Raw genomic sequence first — 21950 nt, forward strand, 5'->3', positions numbered from 1 at the left:
ATTCTTTATAGCAAAACCGAACATGGTCCCTTATATTTGATTTTTTTATACATATCTTTCATATTTTTTATTACTATCTATTTTCTTATATTTGTACACTTTTGGCGATTTTTATGCGTTTACATTGAATGCATATAACATTAATTTACATAATTATTTTAAATCAGTCGAATATTTGTGTTATATTGCATATCCCTTATATATTATTAAAACAACACGCCCGGGCTCTCTCATCGCCTGATGGGTCTATGGTAGACCAGTAGGTCGCTCCCAGCCCGTGTCTTCTTACTGAATAGATAGATCGATTTGCACACGACAATCCACGACATTCGGAACAATGCACTTACCGTTTCGTTTTATTACCATTATTTTTTCTTTTTTACTGGGTTACGTTCCTTATTTTTTAATAGTATTTGTTATAACTACGTGTATTGTGTGCAATAAAAGTTTTATTATTATTAATTCTTGTGTAAAGCATTTATTTAGTTGTTATTTTAAAAATTTGAACACGCAATTCGAAAATGTAATAACATTCTCAAATTTCAAGTTCAAAATTTAAACTTCACCTGGACTTGTACATAAGTACATAAGTACTTAATATATCATACTTGATACCATACTCAATAAAAATAAAGTTATTTAGAATTATTAATGTTTATTATACCAAAATCATCATTGTAATAAAGTTACACAAAACTTATACAATCAATAAACATATTCATAGACGATAAAGCATTCGTCGCTTAACCCCCCCTGGCGATGGCGGCCGCCTGTCCGACGGTCGCGACTGCAGGCGCGGCGCTGATGACGGCGTCGCGGACTCGCTGACCAGCTCTCTCCTGGAAACACAAGCAAATTTAAATAATCTATTTTAACATATATAACAGAAGAGTTTGGATCTGTTACTGGAAACACACAAGTACACATTTAGGGCCAGTTTCACAAATTTCAAGATTTAATTAATGTATTATTTTATTCAGTTATCGTATTAATCAGCGAATGTTGATAGTACTCATTTATTTATTTATCATAGCCATTTATTTGGGAGCATGGATTAGAGCTTGACTATTTAAGTTGGTCAGTATAAACTGAGATTAAAGGTTTATACGACGACTATTACTCAGAAATTATGAAGAAGGGCAAAATCATTTAATTCTATTAATTGTTAAATGTAAAAATGTTTGGGTATACACATAATTATGACATTTTATTTTACATATTAAAATACTTACCAGCTCCTTGAAGGGATTCCAGGGTGCAGCTGAAGCCATGGCGAATACGCTGAGGCAAGCGAACACGAAGAACAAAGCGCAAGAGAAGTTCATTTTGAATGTTACTAAAAGTGGCGACTGCACAGAGAAATGCTTGAGTATGATTGATGCTACAAAGAAAACTCCTATTTATACAACTTGTAATCAAATGTAGGTACTAAACTATAATACTATTGTTTACATTTAGTAAACGAAAAAATATTAAGTTTGTTGCAATATGTTCCCTATTACCATTTATTACGGACCATTCAAGCTGTACAAATGATAATTTAATTGTTTATGAAAGATACATAAGGTTCTTTCCGTAATCCCATGTCCTTGATAAACTTCATCTATTGAACCATCCACCACATCATTTGCGATGACCCCAAAAGGTCAAATGCAATGTCACTTTTATTAATTTATAACATAACTAGCTGACCCGGCGAACTTCGTACCGCCAAACAGTCAATGAGTGTCGTGTTACCTTTTAGCTGAACTAATTTAGGCTTTGATGAACGTAATACAATGATACAAAATAATAGAAATATAAAAGTATTTTATTATGATGAATGAAGAACGATGATGAATACATACAGAATGAGAATAAAAATTAAAAAAATAATAATAATTAAGTACTTCAAACACATGTCAGAAAAAAATGATTGAAAACTATGTTGTGCAGATTGGGATACACTCCAATAATGGCAATTTCACTTTACCACTAAGGCAGCACAAACCAGGCGTTTCACCAGCAAACTTCAATGCGCCACAATGCTGGCAAACAAAGTCCATTGGACCAATGCAAACTAAACGATGCAAGCTGTAGTCGATGGTGCAATCGTATAGAAACGCTGCTCGATTCAAATCAATATTTGAACCATTTCTTCTTGCACTTCGAAGATTATTCCTCTGCCTCTCTTTGCTCTTGTGTTTGAGAAGCACGAATTAAGGCCCTTCTTTGCTCCATACTAACGCGGCGCTTCTCGTGCAATTTCTCGTTCTTCATCAGATAATTGACTCGCGATATTCCGTTGCCTAATTGCATTACGGCTCCGCTGGGAAAGATTAGATCTTCTAGGACGCGGCATTGTTATTAATAGTAATACTGAATATGCACTCGCACAAAACCACATTAAATCACCAAATATCAAAGAGAATATAATCACTACGTTTTAAGAGACAGGACTTAATACAAAGTAATAAAATCGAATTTACATGGCGTATCAATACCAATATCACGGAAGAATACGTCAGGAACGTCAAATAACAATACTACCAACTGAACAAAATACATAGTAGCGAGCACTTTTTATCGATATCGATAAATTCTACTGGGTGGGAATCGACGCTAAAGCTACTTTGATAAAATTCATATAATGTATTTTCGAGTCCACATTATCAATCCAACTCACTGTATATTACAGTGAACATTTTAGCACTATAATTACAAGGCTGGACTAAAATGAGGACTCGAAATAAAATGAAAAGTTTTCACATGTTGAATAATAATTATATTTTAAAATAAAATCCTTCATTCACCATGTAGGCGAATATAGTTGCACTTATGATAGGTCAAGGTACAATGAGAATATTTAATTATAAAGTCAAAGGATGGTGACACTTCTTTGTCGCACTTCTCTTGAAAGATATTATCATTTGTGCAATAATTGTTTATAAAAACATGGCACGGAAATTCAAACAACATTTCATCAGGAAGTGGATCAGCTTTCAAATTTTTCGATGGTATGTCTGACTTTCTAAGGCGATTGTTCTTTTTATTAAAATCTTTGTTATTAAAGTGAGAACCACACACATATTTTAAAGTATGCAGCTTTTCTATGGGAACATATATCAAATCTTCTCTTCCCACAACCTGAACTCACTTTCGGCATCTGGAAATATTTTTTAATTGGAAATAAATTGCTTATTAAATTATATTTAAGCCTAAAATCATAAACAGTGCCTAGGCACATTGATTGCTCAACGCATTTTTAAGTACACACACACACACACACATACACGACTTTAGTATTTTTTGTCCTGATGATCAGTCATCATCTTACTAATATTATAAAGCGTGTGCATGCAATTGTATGTTTATTATTCGTACCCGCAAAAAATCTAAAATGATTGCGATTAAACTTGGTATGTAGATAGTTAGAATTACTACTTTTTATCACTATGTTCCCACAGAATCTGGACCTAAATAGGTGAAACCACGGAGGGCAGATTAATAAATTTAAACAGGTATCGATATCGATAATAATAACAACATCACTAGTAACATAATGGTAATTAGAAAATGAGAATTTTTATTATTTCTAAGCTACTTTATTTGCGCGATGACTAAAAACATCTAATTAATGCTTACCTGACCTCATCCAATGGAAATTTCGCCATAAACATTCTGCTTTTGTGATTTATTCGACTGGCTCGATCTCCACAAATTTCACACGTAATGAAACGTTTCTTTGGTGGCATGTCTTTAATACGTATTCACTTACACCAACAAAAACACTTTTTGGTATATTTTTACTTGTTTGAATAACAAATAATACAAACATAAATCAATAAAACACAAATGTATTCCAAAACGTCAGGAAGTAAACAAACAATAATAATGGCGGTGAGGAATAGAAAGAGAAACTGTACTGAGAGAGAGAGATAGCAGTATCCGCCATTAAATGCCATGTCAATTCCATACAAAAGATTTTTTGTTCCTTGTTGCGCTAGGCTGCCAAATATAATAACAGTGACAGACAATAGCTTATCAAGAAAAATCATAGACAACCTATAAAAAGACATTTACACTTTTGTTAACCTGTAGAATAAATCTTAGGTATTATTCCGAGCTATTTTAGATTTATCTCGATTTGTCTATACACTTCTATTCGAGATGGTCCCTGTCTCCTCCACCCTATTCCTTTCCCTCTCTTACCATTTACAGCTAATATGCGTATGTTTCTTTTTTCTAAAAAAATGAATAATTAATAAATAATTTACATAAATTAATGTCTAAAACAAACAAATATAACAGTACCTAAACCTTCGAGACATTTTACATAAAATAAATTTCTGAACGCACACATGAATAGTTGTTACAGTATTTGACAGGATTGGACAACAAATGTTTGACATGTAATAAACAAAAATGAGCATTTATTGAAATGATTAAGTATTATTACACATATCGAGTTTTCATTGTTTTTAAGATGTATTCTGCTATTCGGGGCGGAGACAAATCCAACGAATCAATAACCATGAAAATTGGTTCAGCAGATCTCGAGTTATAAGTGTTGTAACAAACCCGTCTTTGTTTTATATATATATATATAGATATACTCTACAATAAGTATCCTGTGCGTAATATTTCAATTCTTTTACCAGTCTATTTATAATATTACCATTTTGAGCTCCTTTATTCAGTAACTTCAGAATTTAGCCCTTTTGTGCCGCCGAGCAGCAATATATGTACATATAAATACCAAGTATTGAGTTCCGACTTAAAAGACGTTATAGTCAGTATATAGTTCATTCACTAATAATTTTCATTTTAAGTTTTTTTACAACTATACATTTTTACTTTTTATTATCTTAGTTAGATAGATAGATAATTCTTTACTAAACACCACATAAGTAAAAGAAAACAAAAAACACATTTACTAATTAAACATAGCTTGTACAATAATATTCAGTCTAATCGCTAAGAGCGATCTCTTCCAGACAACCGTACGATGAAATCTTTTCTACAGAGAAGTTGGAGTGTGGCTTTATTTATAATTAAATTAAATAAATAAAATACACAATAATAACATAAATAAAATAAGCATAATAATCCTAGGTATTATGTTACTCCACCTCCAAGCATATTGTATCAACATGTTTTTTTTTTATTATACTTTAATGCAGTCTCGAATTATGCTCTGTAGATGGCAATAGACTCGCCCCCTATTCCATGGTACTTACCAGAGACGGCAAAATGTGGATATGTTATACCTCTGCCTGCCTGCCTGGAAAGAGAAACATGAGATGCTATGTAATTACGTGAACGGTAAAGTGATTTTACTGCATCTGATAACAAGTGGAGTAGGGTCCAAATATCGACAGCAGGAGATAAATATTACTCGCTTGAAGATATTTTACCAGCCTAGTCGAAACCGAATATATGTCTAAAATGTGATCTCGGAATGCGGACTGTATACTCAGTGGACCATCCAGGCTCGATCCATGATCTTAACAATGTCGTCGACTCCCTCTCCGCAGTCTTAATCACAACTCACTCAGCGACTTAAAAATTAAAAATATGGTAATGAAGTGATGATAGGTGAAGACCTATCATCATTTCAATGCCTTATTTTAGGTCTATCATAATATTATTTTTATATTGTTCGAAGGATTATTTATAAGAGTGCACGAACACAGCCTTGTGGCTGGCGCGGTAAAGTCCTTGATGACTGTAGACACAATACAAAAATGTCTTTCAACTCAAATAATCAATCATTTATATAAGAAAACATTTTTTCTGGAATTAAATACTTAAAAACTTGTGAAAAAGTGGTTTTGAAATGCTCCCTTCGGAGATGATATATCATGAGTATTGAGCAGTCTCTGACAACTCTTATGGAATCAACTTCATTTATTATCCATGTCAATATACTCAGAGTATCAGAGCAATATTGTACTTGTTAATATGTTTTTTATGAAAGATGTTTCTAGACATAAAAGTTGTACTTCGTAGTGTTTAGGTAATATTTTCAGATAGAAAGAAGCTCTAGTTTCTCCAGGGTATGGATCAACTAGAGCAGCTGTGCGCCAAATTTCATCAATTTGTTGATGAGTATTTACTGCGTGTACTTCAAACAAATTTCCAAACATCCTCACATTTTTTTTTAAGTAGAAAGTATAATTTTATATAGTGTAAATAAATAGACCTTATATTATTATGAATTCTTATGTAAAGCATATATTTTGTTTTATTTTTACATTTTGAACACGCAATTTGGGAATGTTATTACATTCAAATTCACCTGCTTTTGTAATAGTTTTCAGGGAATATAAGTACTTAATATATCATACTCAATAAAAATAAAGTTATTTAGAATTATTGACGTTTATTTTACCAAATCATCATTTTAATAAAGATACCTGAAACTTATATAATTAATAAACATATTCATAGATAAAGCATTCGTCGCTTAACCCCTTCTGGCGATGGCGGCCGCCTGTCCGACGGTCGCGACTGCAGGCGCGGCGCTGATGACGGCGTCGGGGACTCGCTGACCAGCTCTCTCCTGGAAACACAAGCAAATTTAAATAATCTATTTTAACATATATAACAGAAGAGTTTGGACCTGTTACTGGAAACACACAAGTAAACATTTATGACCAGTATCACAAAATTCAAGATTTAATTAATGTATTATTTTATTCAGTTATCGTATTAATCAGTGAATGTTGATAGTACTCATTTATTTATTTATTATTGCAATTTATTTGGGAGCATGGATTAGAGCTTGACTATTTAAGTTGGTCAGTATAAACTGAGATTAAAGGTTTATACGACGACTATTACTCAGAAGTTATGTAAAAGAGCAAAATCATTTAATTCTATTAATTGTTAAATGCAAAAAGGTTTGGTTATACACATAATTATGACATTTTATTTTACATATTAAAATACTTACCAGCTCCTTGAAGGGATTCCAGGGCGCAGCCGAAGCCATGGCGAATGCGCTGACGCAAGCGAATACGAAGAACAAAACGCGGGAGAAGTTCATTTTGAATGTTACTAACAGTGGCGACTGCACAGAGAAATGCTTGAGTATGATCGATGGTACGAAGAAAACTTCTATTTATACAACTCGTGAACTTATATAGGTATCAAACAGCTCCATTGGGCAATGCTTACATTTTAATCAAGAAAAAAACATTTTGTAACAATATCGTCCTTATTACTTTAGAGTAAGAACTATTCAAACTGTAAAAGTAACGCGGTTAAGTGTCTAGTAAGGAGGTAAGTATATACGGTTCTTCCCGAAACCCCATCTACCTACTGAGTAATCTAATGAACGTAGACTTATCGAGTTGTAATGATACCAAAAGGTCAGATATCATAATTTTCATTCGTCTTTTAGGAGAAAATATGTCGCGCAGTGTTAACAATAATTTGATGTTATTCGAAAAACATTCTGTTGGCCCTTTCTCGACAACACTATTTATTTAAGAATTATATTTTTAGTACTTTTTAGTTATTTGTTTCTGCCTTCTATGTACATGTCTACAATACAGATAGGTACCAGTTTATATTTTCGGAAGGATAGCAACCAGCGATCGTCCAAGGCGTAAAACCCGCTATAGTGACCCACGTATGTATATAAACCGGCATAATTCTTTTGATTAAAGGGTGAAAATCATCTCTCATCAGTCGATACTCTATCTCACCAATGCTCTTACCATAAGATGTAGTAGATTCACTATTCCGTGTCCATTTATAAAAATGTTACAGTGTATGGTGTATAGAATAGTTGTTTTACAGTACGACTGCAGTGCTGCAGTGACGAGGTCTTGGGTTCAATCCCCGAGTCGGGAAGTGATATTAGGTTTTTATACTTAGTATAAGTCTCTCTCTGTGTGTGAATAATATAAGTATGCCTTCCGCTCATCATAAATGAATCCCTCCATGCCGAATGTCGGCCAGGACGATCAATATCAACAGAGATTATCCAGATATGCAGGAGATATTATACTGCACAAGTGTGTGCGCAATATACAGATGCACTCTTCATTTCTTCTCTCATAGTCCGATGAGACGGCAATCCAAAATGTTACTACCAAGGCCACTAGTACTACGCGAAGACAATTGGTCAGGTCGACATCATTCTCAGCTAGAAATATACACACAATACTCACCCTAAATTACAAAATGATCAAGAATCAGATAACTAAAATCGGGAATTTTCGCAAATTATTTGTTGCTGATGGATGATTTTTGGCTTCCTATTAGCAGACATAAATACAAGTATATGATATTATTTAGTACCACCATGTACAAACCCTATAGAATTATCATAATAATATGACTTACAATTAACAATACGAACACACTACACACCTTACGTTTGGCGGTAAAGTCCTCATTGTCTTTACATGCAATACCGCGCTGCCTTTCAATAAATAAACATATTATTTCCGCGCGCCTTGTTTTGTCTTCGCGGCTTGCGCAAGGTAATTAGTAAAACAAAATACTATCCTTAAAAACACTAGTGTTTACTCGCAGTTACGCCCACGTTTAAGCATATTCCAGGAATAAAGGTAGCGTATCAGTGGCGAAGCGTCCATATAATCCAATTCCTACCGGCTTCACTTTTAGGTTTATGTTTGCTTAATTTTTGTTTTCACTTAAATTGGCCACGATAAACGTATCGCACTAACATAACTAACATAACATAACTAAAGCACTTTTTTTCCTCGGGTTACCTTTTGAAAAATTTCACCATTCGCCACTGTACACATACATACATACATACATAACATCACGCATTTTATCCCCAAAGGGGTATGCAGAGGCGCAACTAGGGCACCCACTTTTCGCCTAGTATGTTCCGTCCCATGATGTGATAGGAGGCGAGCCTATCGCCATATCGGGCACAAATTCCAGACTCCGGGCTGATACTGAGCAGAAAAACCCAAATATCACTTTGCCCGACCCGGGATTCGAACCCAGGACCTCAGAGCGCTATCGTACCGGACGTGCAATACAACTACGCCACCGAGGCAGTCGCCACTGTAACGTATAACATTGAGCGTATAGTGTTAGATTTGGATTAATAAAGTTTATATTGAGGAGTATAGAAAAATATTTTTTATTTGTAATAGTACGAGATCATCTTCTTATACTTTCAAGAGTGTACGACTACTAATAGTCGTACACTCTTGAAAACGTACTCGGGGTCATGTTTGGGCCGATAGAAAAGCTGGCGTTTTCACGATGCGTCGCCATATGCGTCGGTGTTTGGCTGAGTGGAAGTATTTGTTTATCGACGAGTGCATCATGAATTTAATTTGGTCTATCCAACGAGTAGGAACTTAAGAGTTATAAATAATTACTAAGCTATAATACGTGTTTTAAATATATTTGACTGGTAGTTACTCGTGGCTACGCCCCGGTGAAAAAACCTTGCCCGCTACAAAGTCTTCTAAAGCACTCAAGCGATTTATAGCCTTAACTGTACGATATCAGTCATCTATTTAAAAATCAGATTAAAAAATACCCAATTGTTTCCACGGTAACAAATTACCGCGATTAATAGTGGCCTATATATTATTCCTGGACATGATGTACCCGTGTATCAAATTTCATCCAAACACGTTTAGCTGTTTCAGAATTTATTCTAATAAACATCCAAACATAAATTATATTTCCGCTCGGATAGCAACCACCGTACACAAGGTGTTAAACTCCACCATTGTGGCCCACGTAAGTATGTCACATTCTGGGATCAACCTGTGGATATCCAGTGTCCGACATAATTATGTCAACTTCCGAGGGGTAATCATCTCTCGTCAGTCGACATTCTATTGGACCCTACTCCACTTACCATCAGGTGTAGTGGGTCACTTTGCCGTGTTCCTATGATTTTGTTTTTTATCAATTACTCTGCTCACTGCAATAGTGAAGAAAAAATACGTAATTAAGAATTCTCCATCAGAATGTAGGAGGTATGTGAAGTCTGCCAACGCACACTAGACCACCCTGGTGGACTAAGGCCTATAGCTTTATAGTAGTAGAGGAGGCCTATTCTTAGAAAAGGTCAGTATATAATACAGGGTTAATATTCTTTAATCGCAAGAGTAAGCAAGCTCGAACATTTAAATAATCAGCTGTTGAATTGCGGTCTAGTTTTATCTTACGATAATTAATGATTCTATTGCAAGAAATTAAATTCCAGCCTACGCGAGGTGCTGCACTGCTAAAGCAAAGTTTCCTTGTTAAAGCTTCTATTTCTCCAGGCGTAGCAGCCAGACAAGTTTGTGATCGTCAGATTTATTAAAATAAGTACCTTACTATTTTTTTCCTATTCGTCTCTTCATTGAGTTAGACAAAATAAAGTTGACTTTAAAATATAAACACTATAGTGGTGCCCAAAAAACAGATTTATTATTTTTCTGATCAGACAAGTAATACAGGTATTGATATAGTAATTTACGGAGTTGCTATGAAAATGTAACCTTACAGCTCTTGAATAGCAATATTGTTACGTGAGTGTTTGCTATTTCATAATAAACATACATGTCATAATAAGATCAGCATTTCATTATGTTCCTTAAGTTAAAAAAGAGAATTTAACTTATTAATTAAGTTAAATTCTCTTTTCTAAAACTTAGATTTTTTCTAAATATATGCGCATCTACAGTATGCGGAATCCTTGATATAATACCCAAATAAAATAAAGCGACTAAGATATTTAGATATTTAGTGATGTTCATTATGAACCATAAATTTAAATATTTTGATAAACATCTATACATAATGAATATTTATATAACTTCATGATTAATCATCCATTGCTCATCCCCCAGTGACGATGGCGGTCGTTACCACGACGGCCGCAACTGCCGACGCAACGCTGATGATAGCTTCACGGACTCGCTGACCAACTCTCTCCAGGGGGAGGCGGGATGAATTAAGCATAAAATAGCGGAACCTCGCGCCCCTCCTCACCCTTATGCGAAACACTATCACCTAAACAAATGCGAATCAGGCAAAACCCTGATGTTGGAAAAAAATCCCTCTCCTGGGAAACACAAAACAAAATCGGGGTAATTAAATATACAAGCACATTTGAATATAAAGAAGCTAACGACTAATGACTGTGTTATCGCTAGTGTAAAAAAACTTAAAAGGTAAAAAAAACATTAAAGCAGTAAATTATTATAAAAATATATTTAAAGTTATAAAGAAACTCAGCACAAAATAGTCTTTAACCCAATTAGGAAGATTAATTATATCAACATAACCTTTTAATGTACGCGTAATCTGATAACTAATAACTTTTCAAATAGACCTGCAAGCGGTGGGACTTCGGGAAGTACCCTATATCTGGATGTGTGAACTGATTGACACAATAAATTATCAACCACATCCAATTTTTTTCGTTGCAAAAAACTCTAATCTATCTATACTTACATATCCAAGGGTGGAAAGCTATTTGACTTAAGGCGATACCTCAAGGTCCATTTTCATACATTTTGTTTCACCTTTAATCTGGGTAACTAAACAAGTATTGGCAAGTAAAGAATTTAAATTCACGTCTAGTTAGTGATTAGTTCTCGCAGTTGAAAGAAAAACGTAAAAATAATTAATAATCATGGATATTTCGGCCTTTAAAATTTAATATGACGAAATGGGCCTTGAGGTATCGCCTTAAGAAACATTTTTTTGCGATAGTTAAAGTCAGCACTTTGGTCTATGTTTTTCAAACTAGTTATATTTTTTCAAAAAATCAATTAGACTTTCAATCATCGATATTATAAAACAAAGTCCTCTTTCTGTCTGTCTGTATACAATCGATTTTCTCAAAATCTACTGAATGGATTTTTATGAAATTTGGCATGGAAATAGTTTAAGACCCTGGGAAGGTTATAGGCTACTTTCTATCCTGGAAAATATATAGTGAGTCTTTTATCCCGGTAAACTCCTTCACACAGGTGAAGCCGCGAGCAAGAGCTAGTTGTTCATAAAATAAGGCCCATATTATACCAATAAACAGATAATGTTTTATTATTTTGTAAAGTAATTATTTACTTATTTTTCCCCAGTATAAATATAAGCTTTCTGCAATTATACATTTATAACAAAATGAACTTCTCTCGTGTTGTGTTTTTAATATTTGCTTACTTTACCGCTTTCACCATAACTGCGGCCTACGAGTGGGAATCAATTATAAAAAAGCTGGTAAGTGGTTACATTCATAATAGTCAAATTAATAAATATCCCTCTTCATAATCCATAATCTCAAGAGTTCTGTATAGCCAAGACAGCATTATATTAGCAGTTAACATCTAATGCATTACCAGGCATTGCTTGTATTTCAAACTTCAAAGTTCTGGTGGTAAATTGTATTGAGCGGTTACATGAGGGAAGCGGCATGCTCGTCTAGTCTTTGAGTTGTATAAATACGGATACTTTGCTCTTGGAATAGGAATGACTAGTAAAGAAATGGAAATAACCTATCGCTCGTATAATCTATCTCTTTGTTTATTTGAGTTTTTTATCTCGGTTCGACAAGGTGTAGCAATATAATTCTACTCATCAAGTTATCACGACCGTGCTTACGTCAATAACGGCTCCACAATCTAGAAAGACATTATAATCAACCAGTCAAAAATGTTACTAACTACTTTGGATATAGAGTGCGGAAAAACGTACACCATATTTTGTCGGAGTATGCTTGGAGCGGTTCTCTCATTTTAGTTAATATAGGAAATATTAATATTATTGGCGGCGATAGCCTAGTTGGTTGTGGAACGGACTGCCGAGACGAATGTCTGCAGGTTCAAATCCCAAGGGCACACACCTCTGCCTTTTCTAAAATCATGTGTGTATTCTTTGTGAATTTATCGTTCGCTTTAACGGTGAAGGAAAACATCGTGAGGAAACCTGCACATCTGAGAAGTTCTCTATAGGAATTTCGAAGGTGTGTGAAGTCTACCAATCCGCACTAGGCCAGCGTGGTGGACTAAGGCCTAATCCCTCTCAGTAGTAGAGGAGGCCCGTGCTCAGCAGTGGGCAAGTATATAATACAGGGCTGATATTATTATATGTTATAATATTATTGGCTCCTGTGTCGATGGGGAAAAAGTGTTGATAAGAAGTGTTTTAGGAGTATGAGAGGAAGAAGGTGCCGATAGAGTGGACGTATGAACTACGAAGCGACATTGTCATTGTCATAACAGACATAAAAGTTTCATCCGACTCCCTTTGCAGACGTAAACATTTTGTTGCATTAAAGTAAATCCTTTTGCAACATCCTACCATCCAATTATATTCAGAGAATTTTACATGCATAATATTTTATAACATAACCAGAATAGTAAGAACGTTAAATGTCGGATTAAAGTAAAGCAGGAGGTTAGGCGAATGGTAAATACAGTCCTAAATCTCTGTCAAAATATGTGTTAAAAGATAATATACGTCAATGGTTAAAAGTATTTTCAAATAATCCCACATTGAACTCCCATGAGGGCAAGAGTATTTTCTTCTCAGTCTTACATTCCTCAAGGAGTAGTCGTGGTTGCTGATCGTCTGAAAAATTGGTTGTGACTTTTACAAGACTTCGCCATCTCTCTCTATTCATGAGAGGCCAGGAGTATAATGGTTGTTTAATTTCCAGAACGCCGCTGCTAGTTGGTGTCCCCACGACATCACTCCGAAGCCAATGGTGAAAGTCATCACGCAAGCATCTATCGGATCAAAAGGACAACCACAACAATAAAGTTGTTTTAATTCTTTTCATATATCATTAATGTTGATAATAAATATTCTTTGTGAGACGTATTATATTTTATCAAATCAATCCAAAGTTTGTCAATAATGGTTACAATAAAGTACTTGTATGATTAAAATCATTATCTTGAATAATGTGCATGATGTAGGGTTCAACTTCTTTTTGGAGTTCTTGTTAATATTTAAAAATAATAACCAGCGTCTATTCATCTATGACCGATGGAATTCTGATAAAGTTATCAAGTAATGATTTAACATCATCATCAACAAATAATATGGAAGGCAATATTATTGTCGTGGACGGTATAACCTACTATTACCTCTAGTAGTAGTAAAGTAGATAATAAGTAATGATATTTTTAATTCGTTTAATAATATTATATAAGGAAAAAGTCATTATATTGTATAAAACATAAAGGTATAATTTTCACAGTGACTTCTGAGTTTTATTTGTAACCTTTTCAAGTCTTACAATTTACAGAATCTTTGTTTCTAAGATGGTTAGTTTCTCGTATCTCATATTGATAGGATTACTTTTACCCATGATTGGGATTCTTCCTTTTGATAGTCTAGAAGGTGATGATCACTGGGCCCCATCGATATTATGTACTACGTACTAGATTTGGCGTTCCGAACATTCACTGTGTTCAACTGATTTGAACTGCAATCCATTCAAACTGACTTTGATATGGTCAATATTGACAACTTGTGGTTATGTACGGAGACGCGCTCATGATAAAAGAACTCGAGTCTAAGTGTAAACCTGAATTTGAATAAAAAATATTAGTCAAATGAGTAAAATTATTTGTTGTTCAAGTGAAAAAATCGGTTATATCTAACAGTGACGTTTTGGTTGCCACTTTAGTTCAGATTTTGAATAAATAGTTTGTATGAACGTTCATCTCTATAGAACAATAGAATCTCTTTAGAACAATCTCTCCCATCAATGGCCCTTTGTAGGACAACAGATCATTAAGTGGTGGTGCGTATTTTTTATTATAACGCAGACTGTCCTGCCTATCCTTGCTCTTCCCCATTGGTTACTTATCCTTCCCATACATAATATATACTAGCTCCCTTTGCTCCCCGCCAGTTTCTTTCTATCCTTCACGCTAGACGGACTGTCTTTTAAAAATAATTCTTGAATTTTATATTTTAAGACCTTTAAACAAATGACCGCATAATAGTATGATGATACAAGGATGACTGATCGTGTCTTGACCTAATAATCGTGTGAGGCGTTAACCGACACTGAATTGTAAGCAAAAAATAAATAATATAGAGATAAAATTAGCTTGGTGGTATAGTTGTATTGCGTGCGGGACTCAGTCACAGCTCTTAGGTCATGGGGTCGAATCTTGGATCATGCATTTATAATAAGTTTTTCTGCTTAGTATCGGCACGGCCTCTTATCATATGGGACAAAAGACACACGGGGTAAACTAAGTGCCGTAATTACAACTGCCTACGCCTTTAGGATAAAGGTGCGGTGATTTGGTATTTGAGAAAGAAGATAAACATTGCAGTTTTTTCGAAGAGGTTAAAGAAATATTATGTTTCTTGGAACATTATTGTTTATGACAAGGTATTGCTCGCATCTTCTTCCGCGTTAAATATTTTTCTCAGAACAAAAGTCCGACAGAGTTTTTATTCCTATGGGGTAAAAAATAATCTTTGTGCATATCTAGGGGGTGGTTTCATCAAATATCGTCCAAATATATCCAGGGGTTACTGGCTTTTCTTCCAACAAATATATCCAACATATTTTACCTTTCGGATTTATAGTAGTATATGTAAAAATACATTAAAGAACGATTCTATGCTTGAATTACGTCGTAAAAGGTTATCAATAAGAAAATACATATTATTATAATAATTGTACATGTACAAAACTATATAAATTGTAATCAATTTATATAATTGGCTGCAACGAACGACTCTTGCGAGTCGTGTGATAGATTGAATTATGTACAAATCATTTATTTTTATTTGCGTTTATTTCACTTCATCGATTGTTTCGACCAGTAAGTAGAAAGTTATTTATTTTTCGTGTTTCTTCTATGATTCTTTTATGCGTTTATGGATAGACAAGACTTCATTTTATTCGTTATTGTATAACCTGATAAGGCGATCTATACTCTGATGTATACCGTCACAAGCACTGATTCACAGTAAGAAGTAAGAACAATATCCATAACAGCTGTTTAAATTGCAAAGCCCTGCATGGCACTGCACTGTGATCGACACTGTGAGCCATTACTTACGTAATCTCATAATTTCATTTTTCAGATCATGTGAATTTTCGATGCGACTACAAATACTTAGATGTAATAGACGGATGGATGAAACTGCATGAGATTCCTGCGAACTGGCATGAGGCAAGGTTGAGATGCCATCTTGAGGGTAAGTGTTACCAAAACAATCTAGACCTCTGTTAAAATACATCGCGTAACATGTACGCTCCGACGAGTGTTCTATAAACTTTAGAAATAATTCCTTCCTGCTAAATCATTGGAAATTATGTTAAATGCAATGTAAAAATGCCCAGGTTTTCGCCAAGTGTACGTGGTCGCCGTCTAGTCGTCGGCTAAGTCTTTCAAATGTACTACATAAAGAAATGTTTTTTTTTCAGGAGCCGTTTTAGCTTCTCCTTTGAATTCGAATTTGAAATTCGCTATGGCATCAATGATGATCCTTAAAACTCCCAAACAAAGCGTTTTTACAGGAATCCATGCGACCTTCTCAAGAGGAGACTTTTTCTCTGTTGAAGGTATGAAAGTAATGTAATCCAAAAACTCAATTACTCCAGCGATTACCATTCTATGCAACTAGATGTGGCTGACTGGGTTTAGTCCTACCATTTATGATACATTATTCCTAGGAACGTATTAAAATAAATTACGCCTTCATTTTCAGGAATACCTTTAAAAAAGATACCTCACAAATGGGCTCCATCAGAGCCAGGCAACTGGAACGACCAAGAAAATTGCCTGACCATGCATTTCGACGGAAATCTAGCCGCAAAATCATGCTCTGCTACATTCAACTATATATGTTACAAGAAACGTATCCCTGACATGGTGGTCACTGAATGCGGAACCGTAGATTCCAGTAAGAATAATTTCATTGCTATTACTTATCATCATAATAAAAAATAATGATAATATCAGCCCCGTATTATATACTGTCACACTCCTGGGCACGGGCCTCTACTACTGAGAGGGATTAGGCCTTAGTCCACCACGCTGGCCTATTGGGGATTGGTAGACTTCACACGCCTTCGAAATTCCTATAGAGAACTTCTTATATATGCAGGTTTCCTCACGATGTTTTCCTTCACCCTTAAAACGAACGATAATTCACAAAGAATACACACATGATTTCAGAAAAGTCAGAGGTGCCCTTGTGTTTTGAACCTGCGGACATGCGTCTTCGCAGTCCATTCCACACCCAACTAGGCTATCGCCGCGTTCATGACTACTCATCATCATGACCAGCCGTATTTTTTATATCGTCTATTTCCGTAGTCCCTCATATTTATTCCATAGGTAAAAGAAAAAAATGCGATATCCCAAAATGGAAAAAACTAAATTTTTGCCACTGTCCTCCACTGAGGATGATCGAGAATAAACAAGTCTGTTTATAATAAAGTATATCGAAACTAAGAATTTGATATTGTCTTCAAATGTTTATTATAGAGTTATAATAATCCATGTTTTAAATCTCTTAACGCATCAGGATGATAGGTTTCCTTTCTTTCTAGAATACGTCCACTATGACCGTACAAACAGCTGCTACAAATTCCATGGCGTACCTCGGACCTGGTCGAGAGCATACATGACCTGTGCTGCCGAAGGTGGATACTTGACTATCATTAACAGTGAGAAGGAAGCAGGAATCATCAGAGAAATTTTCGCACAACACCTTCCAGCGTCTATGGTCGGTAATTTTTGGAAAGATATGGCTTTTGTGGGATTCCACGATTGGGGAGAACATGGAACCTGGTTAACAGTTCAAGGTATACAAATTTTATTATTTGCAATGTTATTACGGGTTATAAATGTGTACTTTCTAGTTTTAAGTCATTAGAAGCATAAGGTCCTGGGTAAGATTCCTGAATCAGACCGAAAAATAAATGTGACTGGGTTTTTCCATCTTAAAAATCACTCAGTCCCAGCTCAGAATCGGGAAGATGACGGTGAGATACTCCCAAGCCTCGGAAAGCACGTAAAGTCGTTGGTCCTGCACCTGATCACTCCGGTCATGTCGGATTGCCCCTTCACCGGACTATGACAGTGAAAGGACAGAGAGTGCACCTGGTTATTACGCACTTATGCACTATATCTCCTGCGTTACCAGGCTGATCTCTATTGAGATTGGCTGTCGCACCGAAATACGGCTAGGAAGAATACACTCAGTCATTCAACATTTACTCAGAACTTATAAAACAGGCATTTTATATAATAAAACGTTTCAAAATCGAATCTTAACTTCATAATGTATTCTCGGTCTATGATGATGTATAATAATCTTCTTCCAGGCCAAACACTGGAAGAAGCAGGTTACGCCAAATTTGCTCCAGGTGAGCCAAACAATGCAACTACAGGAGAATACTGCGGCGGGGTTTATCGTACTGGGTTGTTGGATGATATCTGGTGTGAAAATGTGTACGCGTTTATTTGCGAAAAGGACCCAAACAGTCTTCTCTGTGATCCTACAAGTGATAGTTTCGATGATATTATTGACATAAGAAATGTAAACTAGGATTGTTATAACAAAAAAAATACATGTTTATTGTATTATTTTGGTATAATGATGATCTATGTAAATGATCTCTGTATGTTTTATTTCACATTAACTATGTAAAATGTTTTATTAGTGTATAGACAAACAATTATTATAATTAATCATTGTACTACTGTTTATAAAATATGAAATAAAATTATTAGTCCTCAATTTACCCAACATTTTAATTTCTATTATTTTATTATGAATTATTTTTGAACATTTTAGTAAGAAAAATCAAACACCGACTAACTAAAGCACCCTAAATTTAGAAACCATGCATCCGCCGAAGAGGGCCACCGCGTAGTTTTGGTTGGTATGCCGTACGTAGGATTTTTAGGAACACTGCCAGCAATCGACTGTTGGTACTATCAAATCTCAGGAGCTCAATGTAGGGTCGTAAGATTTGGTGACCCCAAAATAATCGCCCAATCGTCCCCAGCGTAGACTGGACGGTAGTGGTAGATAAATCAAATTCTCCGGGAAAACAAAAAAAATTTAGCCATATTAATATATCAATCTCAAGCTTGACTAAGATCTCAAGTAGACATTTAATGTATTGAAATAATTAATAAACAAAGCATATGTTGTCGAAATCCGTCATACGCTGCAACTTAAAATGTTTGAGATGTGTTTGATATCTGTTTATTAAAGAACGACAATCTTAAGATGGTGACTGACAGCATCTCAGCTGATACCGCACTTCAGAGCGAAACGAAGTTTCATGTATTAATACGGTAATAGGATTACTGACAAGTTATTCTGCCGTGCTAAGCTCAAAAGCGATATTTCAAAAAAAGACAAAATCTTGATTTTTATGTCGTCAGATACTTATAACTTATCCAAATAACGGTATCTTGTTTAGAAGTTGTTGAAAAAAACGTTAAAAGAGTTTCTCTGTCTCAGTTTTACATACAAAACTATAAAACTATATTTACAAAACTTCGATTATCTCGAAAAAAGGTTTTCCTGAGATCTGACAACTAACTATTTGAAATAAACCATTCCAATCGCTTTTTTCGTTCTATCTCAAGAATGGACTAATCAGACTAAAGCTTTTTTTGACATGCTTTCAACTGAATTATTTTCATTGGTTCGTTCTCGGAATAGGATTGAAAATTAAGATTGGGATTGTTTATTGAAAACGGCTGTAAATGAGAAGCAAACGAAAATTTCCAAACAACGTTAATTCGTTAATGCGTATAAGTCGGTACTACTACAAGGTCTATTAGTACCGCCAAGCATTATGCAAGTAGTGTTGTATTCCGGGTTGAAAAAATATGTAACCAATGTAACTGGACCATTGAAACCACGTTTGAAGACATAACAAAATTTAAAAAAACCAATAGAATATACCGATTTGTATCATATCCTGGTATTGATTTAAATAATAATCTTGCAGTTGAATTAAATGAATATATTGTCAAAATAAATTATATCTTAAATATGTAATACTGTAATGACACAATTAATCTTCTTCTTTTGATTGTCCTTTGAAAATGGCGGTTGCCTGCGCGATGGTTTCCACCGCCGGCTGCGCGCTGATGATAGCGTCACGAATCCTTTGACCTGCACCCTCCTGAAATTAAACAATCATTATAATAATATTCTTTTGTCACTCCATTATCGCATTACCGTAATCTTTACGTATGTTGCAGAAAGGTTAGTAAAAAATGATTAGTTTTTAACGACCTCTCGGACACCTTCTAAGTTCTGGGCGATCCAAACAAGAAAAATTGTGTTGGAATACCCACATAAAAATTTAATTATCAAAATGATGAATAAACTTCGTATATTGAAGACAAAATGCAGTAGGGTCATTTTATTTTGGTAACGAAAGCCAAATATACAAAAATATCTAGCCATTGTAACTGTTTATGTCGATATAATTATTTTTTGAATGAATACATTACTTATTATTGTAAATCTAACAAAATTTATTAGTGTGTTTTTTTTGTCTTGCAAAAAATTGTGTTTATATTGAATTCTGGTGTTGTACATCAAAATATACATTGCATTACGTTGATTTATCAGGAATGATAATAGGCAATAATCGAAATAAATATCACTCGATATATCTAAATTATATACAAATGTAATATTATAACTTACCAGCTCCTTTAAGAAGTCCCATGGCTTGGCCGCAGTTACTGTAAATGCGGCGAAGCAAGCGAAGACGAAGAATAAAACACGGGAGAATTTCATTTTGTTATATTGTGTTGTTGATGAGTGTAAAACAAAATGCTTAATGATACCCTCATTAAAGAAATTCCCTATTTATACGCCTTCACTTGGGGAAAATGGCTATACAGTTAGTTAACAAAGACAAATGCACTTCGTTTATGGAATTATAATCCTTATTTGCTAATCAGTAGGGCTATTGACGACGCAACGTTCAGACAGAACGCTTTGATGCTCTTTGTTATGTCAAAGAGTTCACAGTATCACACACGCTTGATACACGGTACTTCCCGAAATCCCATCACTGCACGCAGCAGCGGTTTGCAAAATAACATAATAATAAAAGATATAAAATATAGGAACTATCTCTGCGGCGTAGTTCCATTGCCGGTTTTCCGTTTTGGGTTCGAAACCTCGATCGATCCAAGTGATATTGAATTTTTCTACTCACTATCAGTTTGAAATTAGAAATTTGTACCCGATATTGCAATAGGCTCATCTATCATATCATGGGACGCAATACACAGGCGGAAAATAGTTGCCCTAGTTGCATCTCTGCCAACCCCTTAAGGGACAATGCCGTAAAATGTGTTTGTATGATTTACGAAATATAAAAACTGCTTCGGTGACGTAATCGTATTGTAATAACATTGCCATCTTGAAGTCTCGGATACGATTCTCGTTCATTAAGTGATGCATTTTTCTGCTCAATATTAGCCGTAAGTATGGAACTGCTTCCAGTAAATGACACGCTATTATATAGGACCTCACATAGCTAGCTAAATATACCTACATTTAGGTACCCATAAACAAAGAAAAAACCTGATGTAGTTTGTCCGTATCTAATAAAAGGTTAGATGGATATAACCCGTTGGGTTTTTATCTCGAAAAATCTTTAAATCCTTGTCTGTCAGCCTTCTTTTTTTTTCAAGTTTTTTTATACCCTTTATCGCCACCGGCCTAGACCTGGAAAAACATTGGAACAATCTTGCGTTGTTGATATTAGGTCTTAAGATAAGAGAAATATGGTTAAAACCCAGAGCCAAAACAAAATTACTTTGAATAAAATAAAATTTCAAAGTATGATCTTTCGTTGCATATTTGAGTTATCGCTCACAACACTGTAGTGCTATATTTATCAAAGAATACAAGCTTTATTTTTACGTGCACGGCAAAATGTCCCCGCTGTTTCTTATGGTAAGTGCAGTGGGATCCAATAGAATGTC

At 34.8% G+C, this 21950-nt stretch overlaps 2 protein-coding genes and 1 long non-coding RNA gene across 3 annotated transcripts; 2 read left to right on the plus strand and 1 right to left on the minus strand.

Moving 5' to 3' along the window:
* Positions 1-633: 633 nt before the first annotated feature.
* LOC115453672 (bactericidin B-5P-like) lies at positions 634-2370 on the minus strand. Its single transcript, XM_030182383.2, has 3 exons — positions 1973-2370; positions 1233-1381; positions 634-839 (listed from the first exon to the last, which is right to left on the minus strand). Exons 1-3 carry the CDS (start codon positions 2043-2045, stop codon positions 744-746), a joined length of 318 nt encoding a protein of 105 aa, XP_030038243.1. The 5' UTR covers positions 2046-2370; the 3' UTR covers positions 634-743.
* A 9734-nt stretch (positions 2371-12104) lies between these two features.
* On the plus strand, positions 12105-13809 carry LOC119189741. Its single transcript, XR_005112581.1, has 2 exons — positions 12105-12207; positions 13646-13809. It is a non-coding gene; the product is annotated as an uncharacterized LOC119189741 (long non-coding RNA).
* Positions 13810-15659: 1850 nt separating this feature from the next.
* LOC115453674 (macrophage mannose receptor 1) lies at positions 15660-18719 on the plus strand. The gene is made up of 6 exons (XM_030182384.2): positions 15660-15782; positions 16048-16161; positions 16391-16528; positions 16675-16869; positions 17522-17776; positions 18299-18719. The coding sequence occupies exons 1-6, from the start codon at positions 15725-15727 to the stop codon at positions 18520-18522; spliced, it is 984 nt and encodes a 327-aa protein (XP_030038244.1). The 5' UTR covers positions 15660-15724; the 3' UTR covers positions 18523-18719.
* Positions 18720-21950: the final 3231 nt, after the last annotated feature.

This window comes from Manduca sexta, chromosome 18 (genome assembly GCF_014839805.1).
Source record: "Manduca sexta isolate Smith_Timp_Sample1 chromosome 18, JHU_Msex_v1.0, whole genome shotgun sequence".
Taxonomy (NCBI): domain Eukaryota; kingdom Metazoa; phylum Arthropoda; class Insecta; order Lepidoptera; family Sphingidae; genus Manduca; species Manduca sexta.

Bases quoted from the DNA above. Each gene is read 5' to 3' on its own strand.
- LOC115453674 (XM_030182384.2), top strand. From the start codon at position 15,725: ATGTACAAATCATTTATTTTTATTTGCGTTTATTTCACTTCATCGATT. The intron at 15,783-16,047 runs GTAAGTAGAAAG...TTCATTTTTCAG, and splicing joins TTCATCGATTGTTTCGACCA to ATCATGTGAATTTTCGATGC. The intron at 16,162-16,390 runs GTAAGTGTTACC...TTTTTTTTTCAG, and splicing joins GTTGAGATGCCATCTTGAGG to GAGCCGTTTTAGCTTCTCCT.
- LOC115453672 (XM_030182383.2), bottom strand. From the start codon at position 2,045: ATGGACTTTGTTTGCCAGCATTGTGGCGCATTGAAGTTTGCTGGTGAA. The intron at 1,382-1,972 runs GTAAAGTGAAAT...TTTTCTTTGTAG, and splicing joins TGGTTTGTGCTGCCTTAGTG to CATCAATCATACTCAAGCAT. The intron at 840-1,232 runs GTAAGTATTTTA...TTGTGTTTCCAG, and splicing joins GGAATCCCTTCAAGGAGCTG to GAGAGAGCTGGTCAGCGAGT.